This window comes from Somniosus microcephalus, chromosome 12 (genome assembly GCF_052327205.1).
Source record: "Somniosus microcephalus isolate GS21.2 chromosome 12, FLI_Smic_1.0, whole genome shotgun sequence".
Classification (NCBI taxonomy): Eukaryota; Metazoa; Chordata; class Chondrichthyes; order Squaliformes; family Somniosidae; genus Somniosus; species Somniosus microcephalus.
The window spans coordinates 19,665,572-19,682,915 of record NC_140998.1 but is presented as its reverse complement, the minus strand read 5'-3'; the positions used below and the strand labels follow the sequence as shown (position 1 = coordinate 19,682,915).

General features: G+C 44.3%; 1 protein-coding gene across 2 annotated transcripts in view; it reads right to left on the bottom strand.

The window, feature by feature from the left end:
• The window catches only part of cep128 (centrosomal protein 128), a 428,165-nt gene that overhangs the window by 394,396 nt on the left and 16,425 nt on the right, over window positions 1–17,344 (bottom strand). For both annotated transcript variants that reach the window (XM_086002651.1, XM_086002652.1), the window contains exons 2-5: window positions 14,550–14,713; window positions 11,792–11,878; window positions 5,711–5,828; window positions 2,258–2,379 (exon numbers count right to left, since the gene is read on the bottom strand). In XM_086002651.1, the coding sequence (XP_085858777.1) occupies window positions 2,258–2,379; window positions 5,711–5,828; window positions 11,792–11,878; window positions 14,550–14,699 (477 nt within the window). In that variant the 5' untranslated portion in view covers window positions 14,700–14,713. The remainder of the gene's footprint in view (window positions 1–2,257; window positions 2,380–5,710; window positions 5,829–11,791; window positions 11,879–14,549; window positions 14,714–17,344) is intronic.

Here is a 17,344-nt window from a genome sequence, read left to right as displayed (position 1 = left end):
ACCAGTGAATGTGGTGTATTTGGATTTTCAGAAGGCATTCGATAAGGTGCCACACAAGAGGTGATTAAACAAAATTAGGGCTCATGGGATTGGGGGTAATATACTAGCATGGATTGAGGATTCATTAACGGACAGAAAACAGGTCATTTTCGGGTTGGCAGGCTGCATCTGGAGGGGTACCGCAAGGATCAGTGCTTGGGCCTCAGCTATTCACAATCTACATCAATGATTTGGATGAGGGGACCAAATGTAATATATCCAAGTTTGCTGATGATACAAAGCTGGGTGGGAATGTAGGTTGCGAGGAGGATGCAGAGGCTTCAAGGGGATATAGACAGGCTAAGTGAGTGGGCAAGAACATGGCAAATGGAATATAATGTGGAGAAATGTGAAGTTATCCACTTTGGTAGGAAAAATAGAAAAGCAGAGTATTTTTTAAATGGTGAGAAATGTTGGTGTTCAGAGGGACCTGGGTGTCCTTGTACACAAATCACAGTTAACATGCAGGTACAGCAAGCAATTAGGAAAGCAAATGGTATGTTGGCCTTTATTACAAGAGAATTTGAGTATAAGTGTAAAGGCGTCTTATTGCAATTATATAGGGCCCTGGTGAGACCACACCTGGAGTACTGTGTGCAGTTTTGTTCTCCTTACCTAAGGAAGGATATACTTGCCATAGAGTGTGTGCAAAGAAGGTTCACCAGACTGATTCCTGGGATGGTGGGGGGGGGGGGGGGGTGGGGGGATTGTCCTATGATGAAAGATTGAGTAGACTAGGCCTATATTTTCCTAGAGTTTAGAAGAATGAGAGGTAATCACATTGAAACATACAAAATTCGTACAGGGCTCGACAGGGTAGATGCAGGGAGGATATTTCCCCTGGCTGGGGAGTGTAAAACCAGGGGTCGCAGTCTCAGAATAAGGGGTCGGTCATCTAGGACTCAGAGGGTGGTGAATCTTTGGAATTCTCTACCCCAGAGGGCTGTGGAGACTCAGTCGTTGAGTATATTCAAGACAGAGATCGATAGATTTTTGGATATTAAGGGATATGGGGATAGTGCAGGAAAGTGGAGATGAGGTAGAAGATCAACCCTGATCTTATTGAATGGCGGAGCAGGCTCGAAGGGCCAAATGGCCTACTCCTGCTCCTATTTCTTATGTTCTTACCAAGAAATTCACAGGTGTGGGGACATGTTCAGTCCATATTTGCAAATAGCTGTGTGCAGATATGGAGTGCACACTCTCCCCATACTGACACAACCCACTAAACAAAGTCCAGAAACCTTTAGGTACAAGTGGTCAAGACAGAGATTCCCTTCTGCACCCTCCCCCACTGTACACAGGAGTTGTGGCTGGAACCAAAATGGCCGTGCTTACCCCGCACCTGCCAAAAGGACAGTCACAAGTCGGTCATTAGACAACTGACAAGAAGTGGCCTGAGCCCTTGCTAGGCAAGGTGCAGACACCAGGAACCCTAGATTGTTTACATCACACTTCAACAGGTCAACACAGCCTCAGTTTAACATCTCATCTGAAAGAAGCACTCACAACAGTGAAGCACAGAGGGAATACTGAATTGAAATGTCCGCCGAGATATCTGCTCAAGTCCTGGAGTGTGGCTTGAACGCAGAAACTTCTAACTCAAAGGGTGCAAGTACTACCACGAAGCCAAGCCAACTGTCGAAAGACACGATTGTTGTTTCTTCCCTATGGCACTCAGCCCATCAACCACTCTACCCTCACAGACATGGAGAGAGATAGTTTTAAGCTGACAAGATAATGGGATACTGCAGATGACCTAAATATTCGGTATGGGATCCATACAAATCATAGCAAAACTCGCAATATCAAAAAGGTGGCGATTTCACAGTGACATTATTTCTCCTCAGATGTAACCGTCATAACTTAGATAGAGGACTGGCAGTATAAAGCTGGTGTAGATCCAACAACCATTCGTATTACTTCTACTCCGAACTGGCGCAGGCACCAAACCTACCCCAGAGCTGAGCTCGACTAAAGCAGAGACGAGCTTAATATATTAGGCAGACAGACTGATCGCAGAGGAAAAATAAACAAGTTACGGATTTTTAAGTTAGATAATTAGATAAGAACAAAATTAAAGAAAATTATAAAACATCAAAAGTAAATAAAGGCAAATAGATGTCATGCTGGGGGGATCTCTAGGTTTCAACAGAAAGCTGATGTAAATGACAAATGGCATTTATCACTGTTTATCTATTCTACATTTTTTACATACATGATTTAATGGCTCCAGGTCATCTACAAATCTCACAGTGGCAGATCTGGACCTTCTGCGGCCTGTTTCTAGGTACCCTCCAGGGTCCTTGAGGGGTGAGGTAGGACGGTATCGACGACTTTCTGAAAGCATAAAATCAGGCTAAAATCACTTCAACGTGCACAACTAGTCAGAAATAAAAGCTGTAAACTATTCAAGGATAAATAGGACTGTAAAAAAAAAAGGACTTTAAATTAGTAAAAGGGGGCAGAGGGTTCGGTGGAAATAATAGTAACCTAAAGAGAAGAAAAAGAATGAGAACAGAGTACAAAGAGATAAAGATAAATACTCAGGAAACAAAAACGGTTATAGGAAATTGCAATAAAATACCAGTTAAAACTAAAGCTGGAGTAATGAAGAGAGTATATTAAATTGCCTGTAAAGCAATGCACAGAGCATCAGCAACAAAATCAGGGAATTAGAAGTGAGGAAATAGATGTACAGGAAACTTTGGTTTATCCGGAGGTTGTATGTCCGGAAACCTCGATCCAACGGCAGAAATCAGCAGCCGGTTAGGTTTTTTTTCTTCTCCTAGCATTTTTTTAAACAGTCAGGCTCTGGAAAGCGTCTCTGTAGCTTAGCAACAGCTTCAGAGACACTTCCAAGGTACGGGCCGAGTGTTTACAAGCTGTTGCTAAGCAACAGTGTTTATTGTCAGATACGGAGATGAAAACCTCCGTATCCTTCAACATTAGCACTGGTCTATCCGGAAGTTTTGATAGATCGGCAGCAGCTCGGTCCCGTCGGTGCCGGATATCGCGAAGTTTCCTGTAATAGAAAGAAAAAAGACTTGCATTTATATAGCGTCTTTCATGACCACCGGACGTCCCAAAGCGCTTTACAGCCAATGAAGTACTAGGGATAATGGAAGTATGGCTGCAGGCAGGACGGGATTGTCAGTTAAATGTCGTAGGCTATAATGTATATAAAAATGCTAAGGAAGGAAGAAGGGGTGGTGCGGTAGCTGTGTTAATCAGAAATAACATCATGGTAGTAGCAAGAAAGCACATAACAGATTGAAAGAGCTCATATGGATTGAGATAAAGGATAGGAAAGGAACTGGTCACATTATTCGGGATATATTACAGACCACCAAATAGCGGAAAGGAAGTGGAGGGAGAAATAGATAAAAACAAATCTGTGAAAGAGTAAAACAAAGACAGAATCTTAATCATGGGGGATTTCAACTACCCCAAAATAAAGTGACAGGGAGAGGGGGTGAAAGGGAAGAGGCAGGTGGAATTTTTACAGTGTGTACAAGACTCCTTTCTGAACCAATATGCAAGAAGCCCAAGGGAGGAATCACTGCTAGAACCATTAATGGGAAATGAGCTGGAGCAGATAAGAGAATTAAGCATGGGAGACCATCTAAGGAGCAGTGGTCACAATATAATAAGGTTTAAGATAATGATAAATACATACACACACAAAGACCGAAGTAATAGGTTAGGAAATAGCCAACTATAAGGGAATGAGGATGGAGCTACGGAAGGTAAACTGGAGAAAAATATTGACAAGGAGATAGAACAGCAGGCCATATTTTTTAAAGGAGAAATATGTTCCACTAAAAAATAACAAACTGTCCAATACTTAGATGCCATAGATAAATAAAAAGGAGGATAAAACTGAATCTAAAGAAAAAGACATATGCATAAATAAGGGAGAGTATGACAAAAGGGTATATAATGAGCTTATGAAAAAGGTAACAAAGACCATTAGGATGCCAAAGAGGAAAAATGAAAGGAAAATATCAAAGAATGTAAAAAGAAATAGTAAAGTATTCTGTAGGCACATAAGTAACAAAAAGGAGAATTAAGGCAGGGATAGGACCACTGAGGGATGAGCACAGGAGAGGATACTGAAATGGCAGGGATATTGAAGAGACACTTTGCCCCAGTTTCCACTGAAGTGGCTAATAAAGAGGAAATTACAATAGCAGAAGTAGTCAAGACAGATATTACAATAGTTAAGATAGAAAGAAAGGAGATACTAAACAAACCAGCCGAACTGGAGGACAAAACCAGATGGATTGCACTAATGGATACTCAAAGAAACTAGGTAGGAGATAACAGAGACACTAGTATCCATATATAACAATTCAATAGAAAAAGGAATAGTGCCAGAAGGCTGGAGGACAGCAAATGTAATTCCTATCTTAAATCATAGAATTAATCCAGGGACAATAGGCGAGTTAGCTTGGTAGGAAAAATACTACAATCTTTGCTATAAAAAAATGAGATAACAAAACATCTACAAATGGACATTATAATAAAGTCAGCAAAGATTTCTAAAAGGTCATGTTTAACCAACCATATTAAATTCTTTGAATAAGTAATAGAAAGCATAGACAAAGGAAATACAGTAGATGTGGTATGCACGGGCTTTCAGAAGGCCTTCGATAAGATGCTCAAACTGACGTGAAGTCCGAAACCCTGCAGTTTGGTCGACTCCATGAGGGTTACCTCACCAGCACTGAAGAGTTGTGGCTGGACAGACAGTCCTGTACAAAATTGTAACTGGACGGTGGGCTGAGGGGATAACCAGCCAGGGTTCCCAACCCCAATGGCTAGCCAGTGAAGTGTGTATGAATGCAGGCAAGGGCGTAATCAGACTCAGCTTCGACATCCCAAACGATCCACTGGCCTGTCAACACACACTGTCTAGAATCATCACTAAGAATGATAACTTGGCCCAAGTACAGACAAGCAACCCACATAGAAAGATTTGCATTTATATAGCACCTTTCACGACCTCAGGACATCCCAAAGCTCTTTACAGCCATCGAAGTACTTTTGAAGTGTAGTCACTGTTGTAATGTGGGAAACGCAGCAGCCAATTTGCGCACAGCAAGCTCCCACAAACAGCAATGCGATAGTGACCAGATAATCTGTTTTAGTGATATTGGTTGAAGGATAAATATTGGCCAGGGCGCCGGGTATAACTCTCCTGCTTTTCTTCGAAATAGTACCACGGGATTGTTTACGTTCACCTGAGCGTGCAGACTGAGAGGGCCTCAGTTCACCGTCTCATCTGAAAGATGGTACCTCCGACAGTGCAGCACTCCCTCAGCACTGCACTGGAGCGTCAGCCTAGATTTTTGTGCTCAAGTCTCTGGAGTGGGACTTGAACCCACAACATTTTGGCAAGTGTTCTACCAACTGAGCCACAGCTTCAGGAAAACAACGGTGTGGGGGGAAAAAAGATTATAATTGGAGCAACAGCGCCAGATTTACTAACATTTATTCCAGGCCCCCCCCCCGATTATGCCAGGAAAACCAGAGAAGCTGCAGCTCCGCCACGATAGCCTGCATCAAAGAGTCTGTGCGGAAGAGCAGCAGCGAAACCGAGAGCAGAGCCCTTTCCTCCCTCAAAACATAGCAACTGAGAGCCGGGCCTCAAGAAGTTGCTCCTTACCCGTGGCGGAGTCGCCTTGCAGGTCACTTGTACGAAGAAGAGAAATAGAAGATCCAGAGGTTCTGCTCAACCGCCGACTTCGCAGCTCATCGATGGATTGCTCTAAATTATCACGTAGCTTCAAATTTTCAAAAAGCAAAAAAAAATCATTTTAGGTAGGAGGGTCTTGTCTTGTTGCTTTACTCAAAATATCACTTCCCCAATTGTGACAAAACTAAGGTTAAGCGCATTCATAATGCAACTTACAGCAATAACACTTCGGGGCCAATTAATTTATTTCCTTCCTCAAGAATTTCCAGCACATTGTCAGGGCAGTGTGGTGGCACAACACAGGGCAGTGTGGTGGCACAACACAGGGCAGTGTGGTGGCACAACACAGGGCAATGGAGTTACGGAATAAAAGTGACCAGAGGAGCCATCAAAATAGAGCATAATGGATTCAGAAGACATTTATTCCAGAAAGAGAGATGAGATTGAGGAAAATGTCAACAACAAAAAAGAGGCAAGCAGTGCTCCATCAAAAAGATGTCTGGATTCTGGAGTCTAAATGGGCTTTGCCAGCTCCTACAAAGTATTTTCTGAACATGCAGGGTGGTACGATGCAGGTTCGTCTCTTCATTCGGAGGTCTGACCTCATCCACACTGCTGTGGGCAAATGCCAAGCAAAGGCAGCCCCATAAAATGTTCAAACCAGCTACAAAATATGTTGAGAACCACTACTCAATAGAATCTTTCAATAATTTAAGGGGACTTCCTACACGCAAAGTCAGAAAGTTTCTTGCGCATTTTTTTTTTGTTCGTTAAATACTGGTGTGAAACCGAAACAGGGGGAAAAACAAAACAAAGCGTGGGAGGTGAGGATAACAAAAGATTGCATATCAAATACGCTTACTAGTACAGAGCAGCAGCTAATGGGTTCAATAGATTCTGTTCAGTCATAAAATCATACAGCACAGAAGGAGGCCTTTCAGCCCATCGTGCCTGTGCCGGCTCTCTGAAAGTGCTGTCCAATTCATCCCACTTCCCTGCTCTGATAAAACGTCCCAAGGCACTACACAGGAGTATTAACAAGACAAAAATTTTGTCACCGAGCCACACAAGGAGAAATTAGGGCAGGTGACCAAAAGCTTGGTCAAAGACGTAGGATTTAAGGAGCGTCTTAAAGGAGGAAAGAGAGGTAGAGAGGTAGAGGGGTTCAGGCAGGGAATTCCAGAGCTTAGGGCCGAGGCAACAGAAGGCACGGCCACCAATGGTTGAGCGATTATAATCAGGGTTGCTCAAGCGGGCAGAATTAGAGGAGCGCAGATATCTCGGGGGGGGGGGGTTGTGGGGCTGAAAGAGATTACAGAGATAGGAAGGGGCAAGGCCATGGAGGGATTTGAAAACAAGGATGAGAATTTTGAAATCGAGGCGCTGCTTAACTGGGAGCAATGTAGGTCAGCGAGCACAGGGGTGATGGGTGAACGGGGCTTGGTGTGAGTTAGGACACGGGCAGCCGAGTTTTGGATGACCTCAAGCTTACGTAGGGTAGAACATGGGAGGCCAGCCAGGAGTGCTTTGGAATAGTCAAGTCTAGAGGTAACAAAGGCATGGATGAGGGTTTCAACAGCGGATGAGCTGAGGCAAGGGTGGAGACGGGCGATGTTACGGAGGTGGAAATAGGCGGTGTTAGTTATGCTGCCCATATGTGGTCGGAAGCTCATTTCAGGGTCAAATATGACACCAGGATTGTGAACAGTGTGGTTCAGCCTCAGACAGATGTTAGGGAGAGGGATGGAGTCAGTGGCTAGGGAACAGAGTTTGTGGCGGGGGCCGAAAACAATGGCTTCGGTCTTCCCAATATTTAATTGGAGAAAATTTCTGCTCATCCAGAACTGGATGTCGGACAAGCAGTCTGACAATTTAGAGACCGTGGAGGGGTCGAGAGAAGTGGTAGTGAGGTAGAGCTGGGTGTCATCAGCGTACATGTGGAAAGTGACACTGTGTTTTCAGATGATATCGCCAAGGGGCAACATGTAGATGAGAAATAGGAGGGGGCCAAGGACAGATCCTTGGGGGACACCAGAGGTAACGATGTGGGAGCAGGAAGAAAAGACGTTGCAGGTGATTCTCTGGCTACGATTAGATAAATAAGAATGGAACCACGCGAATGCAGTCCCACCCAGCTGGACGATGGTGGAGAGGCGTTGGACAAGGATGGAGTGGTCAACCGTGTCAAAGGCTGCAGACAAGTCAAGAAGGACGAGAAGGGATAGTTTACCTTTGTCACAGTCACAAAGGATGTCATTTATGACTTTGATGAGAGCCGTACTGTGGCGGGGCAGAAACCCGATTGGAGGGATTCAAACATGGAGTTGCGGGAAAAATGGGCACGGATTTGGGGGGTGACAACACGTTCAAGGATTTTGGAGAGGAAAGGGAGGTTGGAGATGGGGCGGCCGTTTGCAAGGATGGAGGGGTCAAGGGTTGTTTTTTTTGAGGAATGGGGTGATGATGGTAGATTTGAGCGAGAGGGGGACAGTACCTGAGGAGAGAACACCATTAACAATGTCAGCTAATATGGGAGTCAGAAAAGGAAGTTGGGTGGTCAGCAGTTTGGTGGGAATAGGGTGCAGGAAGTGGGTCTCATGGACAAGATGAGCACGGAGAGGTCATGAGGGGAGATCGGAGAGAAACTGGAGAAAGATGCGAGTTCAGGGCTAGGGCAGGGAGGAACCTTAGAGGAAGTTTGGCCCGGTGGGCATGGGGAAGAAAGGGAACATAAGAAAGAGCAGCAGGAGTAGACCATTTGGCCCCTCAAGCCTGCTCCGCCATTTAATGAGATCATGGCTGATCTGATCTTGGGCTCAGCTCCCCATAACCCTTCACTCCCTTATTGTTCAAAATTCTGTCTATCTCCACCTTAAATATATTCAATGACCCAGCCTCCACAGCTCTCTGGGGTAGGGAATTACACAGATTCACGACCCTCAGAAGAAATTCCTCCTCATCTCAGTTTTAAATGGGCGACCCCTTATTCTGAAACTATGCCCCCTAGTTCTAGATTCCCCCATGAGGGAAAACATCTTCTCTGCATCTACCTTGTCGAGCCCCCTCAGTATCTTAAAAGATCACCTCTCATTCTTCTGAACTCCAATGCGTATAGGCCCAGCCTGCTCAACCTTTCTTCATAAGTCAACCCCCTCATCTCAGGAATCAACCTCGTGAACCTTCTCTGAACTGCCTCCAATGCAAGTATATCCCTCCTTAAATAAGGAGACCAAAACTGTACGCAGTACTCCAGGTGTGGTCTCACCAATACCCTGTACAGTTGTAGCAGGACTTCCCTGCTTTTATACTCCAACCCCCTTGCAATAAAGGCCAACATTCCATTTGCCTTCCTGATTACTTGCTGTACCTGCATGCTAACATTTTGTTTTTCATGTACAAGGACCCCCAGGTCCCTCTAGTGCAGCATTTTGTAATCTCTCTCCATTTAAATAATAATTGCTTCTTTATTTTTCTTACCAAAGTGGATAACCTCGAACTTTCCCACATTATACTCCATCTGCCACTTTGCCCACTTACTTAGCCTGTCTATATCCCTTTTCAGATTCTTTGTGTCCTCTGCACAACTTGTTTTCCCATCTATATTTGTATCAGCAGCAAATTTGGCTACATTACACTCGGTCCCTTCATCCAAGTCATTAATATAGATTGTAAATAGTTGAGGCCCCAGCACCAATCCCTGTGGCACCCCACTAGTTACCGTTTGCCAACTGGAAAATGATCCATTTATCCCGGCTCTCTGTTTTGTTAGTTAGCCAATCCTCTATCCATGCTAATATATTACCCCCAACCCCATGAGCTCTTATCTTGTGCAGTAACCTTTTATGTGGCACCTTATCAAATGCCTTCTGGAAATCTAAATGCACCACATCCACTGGTTCCCCTTTATCCACCCTGCTCGTTAGATCCTCAAAGAACTCCAGAAAATTTGTCAAACATGATTTCCCTTTCATAAAACCATGCTGACTCTGCTTGACTGTATTATGATTTTCTAAATGTCCTGCTACTGCTTCCTTAATAATGGACTCCAGCATTTTCCCAATGACAGATGTTAGGCTAACTGGCCTACAATTTCCTGCTTTCTGTCTCGCTCCATTCTTAAATAGGGGTGTTACATTTGCGGTTTTCCAATCCACTGGGACCTCTCCAGAATCCAGGGAATTTTGGTAGATTGCAATCAATGCATCCACTATCTCTGCAGCCACTTCTTTTAAGACCATCAGGTCCAGGGGACTTGTCCACCTTTAGTCCCATTATTTTACCGAGTACTTTTTCTTTAGTGATAGTTTTAAGTTACCCCCCCTCCCTATAGCCCCTTGATTATGTATTATTGGGATGGTTTTAGTGTCTTCTACCGTGAAGACCGATACAAAATATTTATTCAAAGTCTCTGCCATTTCCCTGTTCCCCATTATTAATTCCTCAGTCTCATCCTCTAAGGGACCAACGCCAATGTTTACTTTAGCTACTCTCTTCCCTTTTTATATACCTGTAGAAGCTCTTACTATCTGTTTTTATATTTCTTGCTAGTTTATTCTCATAATCCATCTTCTCTCTTTTTTTTAGCCGTCCTTTGCTGGTTTTTTAAAATTTCCCAATCCTTCCACTGATCTTGGCAACATTGTATGCTTTTGTTTTCAATTTGATACCATCCTTTACTTCCTTAGTTAGCCACGGATAGTTCTCCCTTCTCTTAAAGTCTTTCCTTCTCACTGGAATATATTTTTGTTGAGAGTTATGAAATATCTCCTTAAATGTCTGTCATTGCTCATCAACTGTCTTGCCCTTTAATTATTTTCGCAGTCCACTTTAGCCAACTCTGCCTTCATACCTTTGTAATTGCCTTTATTTAAGATCAGGACACTGGTTTGAGACCCAACTTTCTCACCCTCCAATTGAATTTGAAATTCAACCATGCTATGATCACTCTTTCCTGGAGAATCCTTTACTATGGGATCACTTATTAATCCTGTCTCATTACACAGTACCAGATCTAAGATAGCCTGCTCCCTGGTTGGTTCCACAATGTATTGTTCTAGGAAACCATCCTGGATATACTCTATGAACTCTTCCTCGAGGCTACCTTGGCCAATTTGATTTGTCCAATCAATATGAAGATTAAAATCGCCCATGATTATTGCTGTAGCTTTCTTACAAGCCTCCATTATTTCTTGATTTGTACTCTGTCCAACAGTGTAGCTACTGTTAGGGGGCCTGTAGACTATGCCCACCAGTGACTTCTTTCCCTTATTATTTCTCATCTCCACCCAAACTGATTCTACATCTTGCTCTTCTGAGCCAATATCATTTCTCACTGCTGCACTGATCTCATCCTTTATTAACAGAGCTACCCCACCTCCTTTTCCTTTCTGTCTATCCTTCCGAAATGTCAAATACCCCTGAATATTCAGCTCCCAGCCTTGGTCACCTTGCAACCACGTTTCTGTAATGGCGATCAGATCATACCCATTTAGTGGCAGAGGCAGCTGAACGGATGGTCTCAATCTTCGAGACAAAGAAGTCCATGAGCTCCTCACACTTGTTGTCGGAGGCGAGGGTGAAGGAGACAGGGGAAGAGGGGTTTAAGAAGACGGTTAGCAGTGGAGAATAGAAACCGGGGTTTATCTTTGCATTCCAGAATGATTCTGGAATAGTGAGCAATTTTGGCAGACGAGAGCAGGACTTAAGTGAGCAAAGATGAGGGCTGTACGAGGGGGAACAGCCAGGGAGAGAGAGAGAGTAATTGTTAAAAGTAGAATCTAAATGGGAGACACTAGCAGGAAATATTAAAAATCCATACAGATGTATAGTGGGGATGGGGAGGGCAAGGAAGGTTAATGGGGGGGGAGGGGGGAAGAGGAAGAACGCTATTGCTACAGTGGTCTTCTCACTACCAGAACAACAGACCAGATTGTTCACCCACCCACCCTCTCTCTCTCTGTTGGTGAATGTTTCACACCAACATGAGAGGGGCAGGAAATAAAAAGGAAGACGTACTACTCATAAAATGGCTCATCTTTCGCAAGTACCTACCTGTGCCACTGCCTCCATTTGTTCATTGGTGTAGCCTCTGTACCGCCCCAGCATCCGATCAACGTTTGTTAGGTCGCGGCTGGTATCCTGAAATGAATTGAACTTCAAACATCAGAAAGTACTGAACTCCTCAAACAGAAAAGGACTCACTGCCAAGGCTGGATCCAATCACTTAAAATGGAAAAAAAACTCTACTTACAAAATAAATCGCAATCTCTTTATCTGTCTCATTAGAGAATAGCGTCTAAACTAGACAGATCCCCAATCTGTCACAGAATTCCTCACAATCCCAGTTGGGCTGTCTCAGAGGCGTTGAAATTGGTTAGCACAAATTCTTTACAAGATTTTAAACCAGGCAATCATGTAACAGCTGCTTATTACAGTAAAGTCGGTTGTATACAGAGACATTAAAAGGAAATTATAAAAGCATTAGCACAAATCAACAATCAGGTTCATAACTGCATCCCAAACTCTCAATACCACGGTGTTGGTGGGGGGGGGGGGGGGGGGGGGGAGGAACATAACACAAATTTCACCACTCTCACCTTGCCCTCAGTTTCACCCAGATCATTAATCATTCATCAAAGGAAACAGCTTCACTCTACAGACCAAGGCAAGGGAATACACAATAAATGGTAGGATACTGAGAAGTGTAGAGGAACAGCGGGACCTTGGAGTGCATGTCCACAGATCCCCAAGGGTAGCAGGACAGGTAGGTTGATAAAGTGGTTAAGAAGGCATATGGATACTTTCCTTTATTAGCTGAGGCATAGAATACAAGAGCAGGGAGGTTATGCTTGAACTGTATAAAACACTAGTTAGGCCACAGCTAGAATACTGCGTGCAGTTCTGATCACCACATTACAGGAAAGATGTGATTGCACTAGAGAGGGTACAGAGGTGATTTACAAGGATGTTGCCAGGACTGGAGAATTTTAGCTATGAGGAAAGATTGGACAGGCTGGGGTTTTCTTCTTTGGAACAGAGGAGGCTGAGGGGAGGCTTAATTGAGGTGTATAAAATTGAGGGGCCTAGATAGAGTGGATAGGAAGGACCTACCTCCCTTAGCAGAGAGGTCTATAACTAGGGTGCATAGATTTAAAGTAATTGGTAGAAGGATTAGAGGGGATTTGAGGAGAACTTTTTTCACCCAGAGGGTGGTGGGGGCCTGGAACTCACTGCCTGAAAGGGTGGCAGAGGCAGAAACCCTCAAAGTACTTGGATATGCACCTGAAGTGCCGTAACCTACAAGGCTACGGACCAAGAGCTGGAAAGGGTGAATAGGCTGAATAGCTCTTTTTCGACCGGCAGAGACAATAGGAACATAGGAACAGAATGCGGCCACTCAGCCCCTCAAGCCTGTTCCGCCATGGCTGATCTGCGACCTAACTCCATATACCCGACTTTGGTCCATATCTCTTAATACCTTTGGCTAACAAAAAGCTACCAATCTCCGATTTAAAATTAACAATTGATCTAGCATCAATTGCCGTTTGCAGAAGAGAGTTCCAAACTTCTACCACCCTTTGGGTGTAGAAGTGTTTCCTAATTTCACTCCTGAACTTCATTGACTGTAAAGTGCTTTGAGATGGCCGGTGGTTGTGAAATCCGCTATATAAATGCAAGTCTGTCTTTCTTTCTGAAAGGTCTGGCTCTAATTTTTAGACTATGACCCATAGTCCTAGAATCTCCAAACAGCAAAAATAGTTTCTCTCTATCTGCCTGATCTGTTGCCCTTAATATCCTGAAAACTTCGATCAGATCACCCCATAACCTTCTAAATTCTAGGGAATACAACCCTAATTTGTGTAATCTCTCCTCGTAACTTAACCCTTAAAGTCTAGATATCATTCTGGTAAACCTAAGCTGCACTCCCTCCAAGGCCAATATATCCTGACCAGAACTGCTCACAGTCCTCCAGGTGTGGTCTAAGCGGGGTTTTGTATAGTTGCAGCATAACTTCTACCCCCTTGTATTCTAGTCCTCTAGATATAAAGGCCAGCATCCCATTAGCCTTTTTGATTATTTTCTGTACCTGTTCATGACATTTTAATGATCTATGTACCTGGACCCCCCCCCCCCCCCCCCCCCCCCCCAAGTCTCTTTGGACCTCCACTGTTTTTAAGCTTTCCACCATTTAGAAAGTACCCTGTTCTATCCTTTTTAGGTCCAAAGTGGATGGCCTCACATTTGCTTACACTGAAATCCATTTGCCAGTTTTGCCCATTCACGTAATCTATCAATATCCCTTTGTACTTTTATGCTTTTATCTACACTACCTACAATGCTTGGGCCAAAAGGCCTCCTTCTGTGCCATAAACTTCTATGATTCTGAGGCCTGCAGCATGCTGTGACACCATTTGGCACCACTTCAGCATCACTAGCACTAATTAATTTCTGAAATGGTCATCCTAACCCATCTCTTTTTAAACTTACGTTATCTACAAATGGTCCTGTATTTATATTAAATATATATTTGATTTACATTTGTAACATTTTGGGGATCTCGGGCATATCACAAAGGCCTTGCTGAAAATAGTCACATTCACCCACACAGCACATTGACAGTTGCAGTAATGTCGAAGGGCCGGCATCACTTTACATAACCATTTCCCTCATTTAATTTTATGTAACAAATTTTCCTCCAAGTGTTTTCTTCGCATTTTAGAATTTTCTGGCAAGCACTGCATAAAATACAGCATGAAGTGCTGAGTATAATCAGTTGAGATAAAGGACATTTCTAAATTCAACACGATACCTGTAAAGTGCTTGTTAATGTGTTGATTTTTTCAGTGACATGACCAGCATTGTGCATTCTGCTCCTTCCCTTCACCGCTGCCTTCAGTGGTCCTGGCCGCCTGGAAAAATTGTGAGTGCGTGCGTCCGAGTCACTCGATGAGTCCGCCATAAGTACGCTGCAGCCTACAAAAGAGATCGGACGTTAGAAAATGGGTAAAGCGAGATGTGAGCCTATTGAATGCGGTTTGAGCAGAGTGCTGCGAGTTGGGTGAGTCAAGGAGTCTTAACTGGTTGCTAAAATCAAACTTTTGTTGGTTTCACATTTACTGTTACTGTTTACTGTTTAAAATCTAAATTTCCCAGCTTTAAGCAGGGTTATAAAGGGATATACAAGGCCTACAATTCAGGGCAGCTGAAGGCAGTTAATTAGGGAAACTAGATTAAACTGGTTCTCCTGTAGCTGGGCTCAGCAAGTCTCCTTTATTTCAGGGCCTATAAAACAGGCTTTGAAGTGCGATTTTGCACTGAGTGCAGTTTGAACAGAGTGCTGCATGTTGGGCGAGTCAGGGAGTCTGGTGAGGAGTGGAAGGAGGAGCTCCCTTGCTTCGCCTTTGTTTTTCCTAACGTTTCACCCTGTAGGAATTGGTTCTTACTGTGCACCAAGGAAAGAGTCCGAGAGCGGGAGCAGTCAAACAACAACAACAGCGAAACCGCTAAAGTGACGTCACGACCAGGGAAAGAGCTGATTGGTAAGTAGGACCTGGTGAGTATTTCTACAGTCTAGTCATTAAAGTAAAAGTAAGGTCTCTAGTTTAGAGTAAGTAGTGTTTAAAGGGAAGGTCCCTAGTGTATTTAATATTCTTTAATTTAAAGGGAGTAAATTAAAGGTAGGACATGGCAGGGCAGCTCGGCACCGTGGAGTTTTCCTCCTGTGCCATGTGGGAAGTCAGGGACACTTTCGGTGTCCAGGGCGAACACATGTACAGGAAGTATCTCTAGCTGCAGCTACTCGAAATCCGTGTTTTGGAGCTGGAGCTGCGGCTGGAGTCACTGTGGAGCATCCGCGAAGCTGAGATCTTCGTAGATAGCACGTTTAACGAGGTGGTCACACCGCAGGTAAAGAGTGCACAGGCAGACAGGAAATTGGTGACCGCCAGACAGAGTAAAAGAACTAGGAAGGTAGTGTAGGAGCCCCCTGGGTCCATCTCCCCCTCAGACAGATTTTCCGTTTTGGATACTGCTGGGGGAGATGGTTTCTCAGGGGAATGCAGCAAGAGCCAAGTCCGTGGCACTACGAGTGGCTCAGCTGCACAGGAGTGGAGGAAAAAGAGTGGGAGAGCAATAGTGATAGGGGATTCTATCGTAAGGAGAACAGACAGATGTTTCTGTGGCCGCAGACATGACTCCAGGATGGTATGTTGCCTCCCTGGTGCCAGGGTCAAGGATGTCACTGAACGGATGCAGGGTATTCTGAAGGGAAGGCGCGAACAGTCAGAGGTCGTGGTTCACATTGGTACCAACGACATGGGTAGAAAGAGGGATGAGGTGCTGCAACAAGAATTTAGGGAGCTAGGTAGCAGATTAAAAAGCAGGACCTCAAAGGTTACACCCGGTGCCACGTGCTAGTGAGTATAGGAATAGGAGGATAGACAGATGAATGCGTGGCTAAAGAGTTGGTGCAGGAGGGAGGGCGGGCTTTAGTTTCCTGGATCACTGGGTCTGCTTCTGGGGAAGGTGAGCCCTGTACAAGTCGGATGGGTTGCACCTGAACCGGAACAGGACCAACAGCCAAATATAGAGGAAAAAACAAGTCAGCCTGGAAGGCAGAGCAAATATGGAACGGCACAAGGGAGTATGGCAAGGCTGGATGGCATTTATTATAATGCAAGAAGTCTTGTGCATAAGGCAGATGAATTGAAGGTGTTGATGAACACATGGGAGTATGATATTGTTGCTATCACAGAGACATGGTTGAGGGAGGGGCAGGACTGGCAGCTCAATATTCCAGGGTATTGAATCTTCAGGCGAGACAGAGGGGGGTGTAAAAGAGGGGGTGTCGCAATATTAATCAAGGAGTCAATTACTGCTGTATGGAGGGATGATAGCTTAGCAGGTTCCTCTAATGAAGCCATATGGGTAGAACTTAAAAACAAAAAGGTGGCAAGCACTTTGCTGAGAGTGTACTATACGCCCCCAGTCAGGGGGAGGTAGAGGAACAGATATGTAGGCAAATCTCAGAAGTGTAGAAATAATAGGGTAATAATAGTAGGGGATTTCAACTTCCTCAATATTAACTGGAATAGTCAGTGTGAAAGGCTTAGAGGGTGTGGAATTCTTAAAGTGCATCCAGGAGAGCTTTTTGAGCCAGCATGTAGAAAGTCCTACAAGAGAGGGGGCGGTACTGAACCTAATTCTAGGGAATTAGGTAGAAGTGTCAGTCGGAGAGCATTTTGGCGACACTGACCATAATTCGGTGAGATTTTGGGTAGTCATGGAAAAGGACAAAGTTGGACTGGAAATAAAGGTTCTAAATTGGGGGAAGGCTGATTTTAATATAAGGCAGGATCTGGCCTAAGTGGACTGGGGTCAGCTACTTGTGGGAAAATCCACATCAGAGGGGTGGGACTCTTTCAGAATGGAAATAGAAAGAGTACAACACCAACATGTTCCCGTAAAGGTCAAGGGTGGGACCAACAAGCCCAGGGAACCCTGGATGTCAAGGGATATAAAAGAATGGATTAGGGAAAAAAGGGAGGCTTTTGGCAGATACAAAGGACTAAACAGTGGAAGCCCTAGAGGAGTATAGAAAGTGCA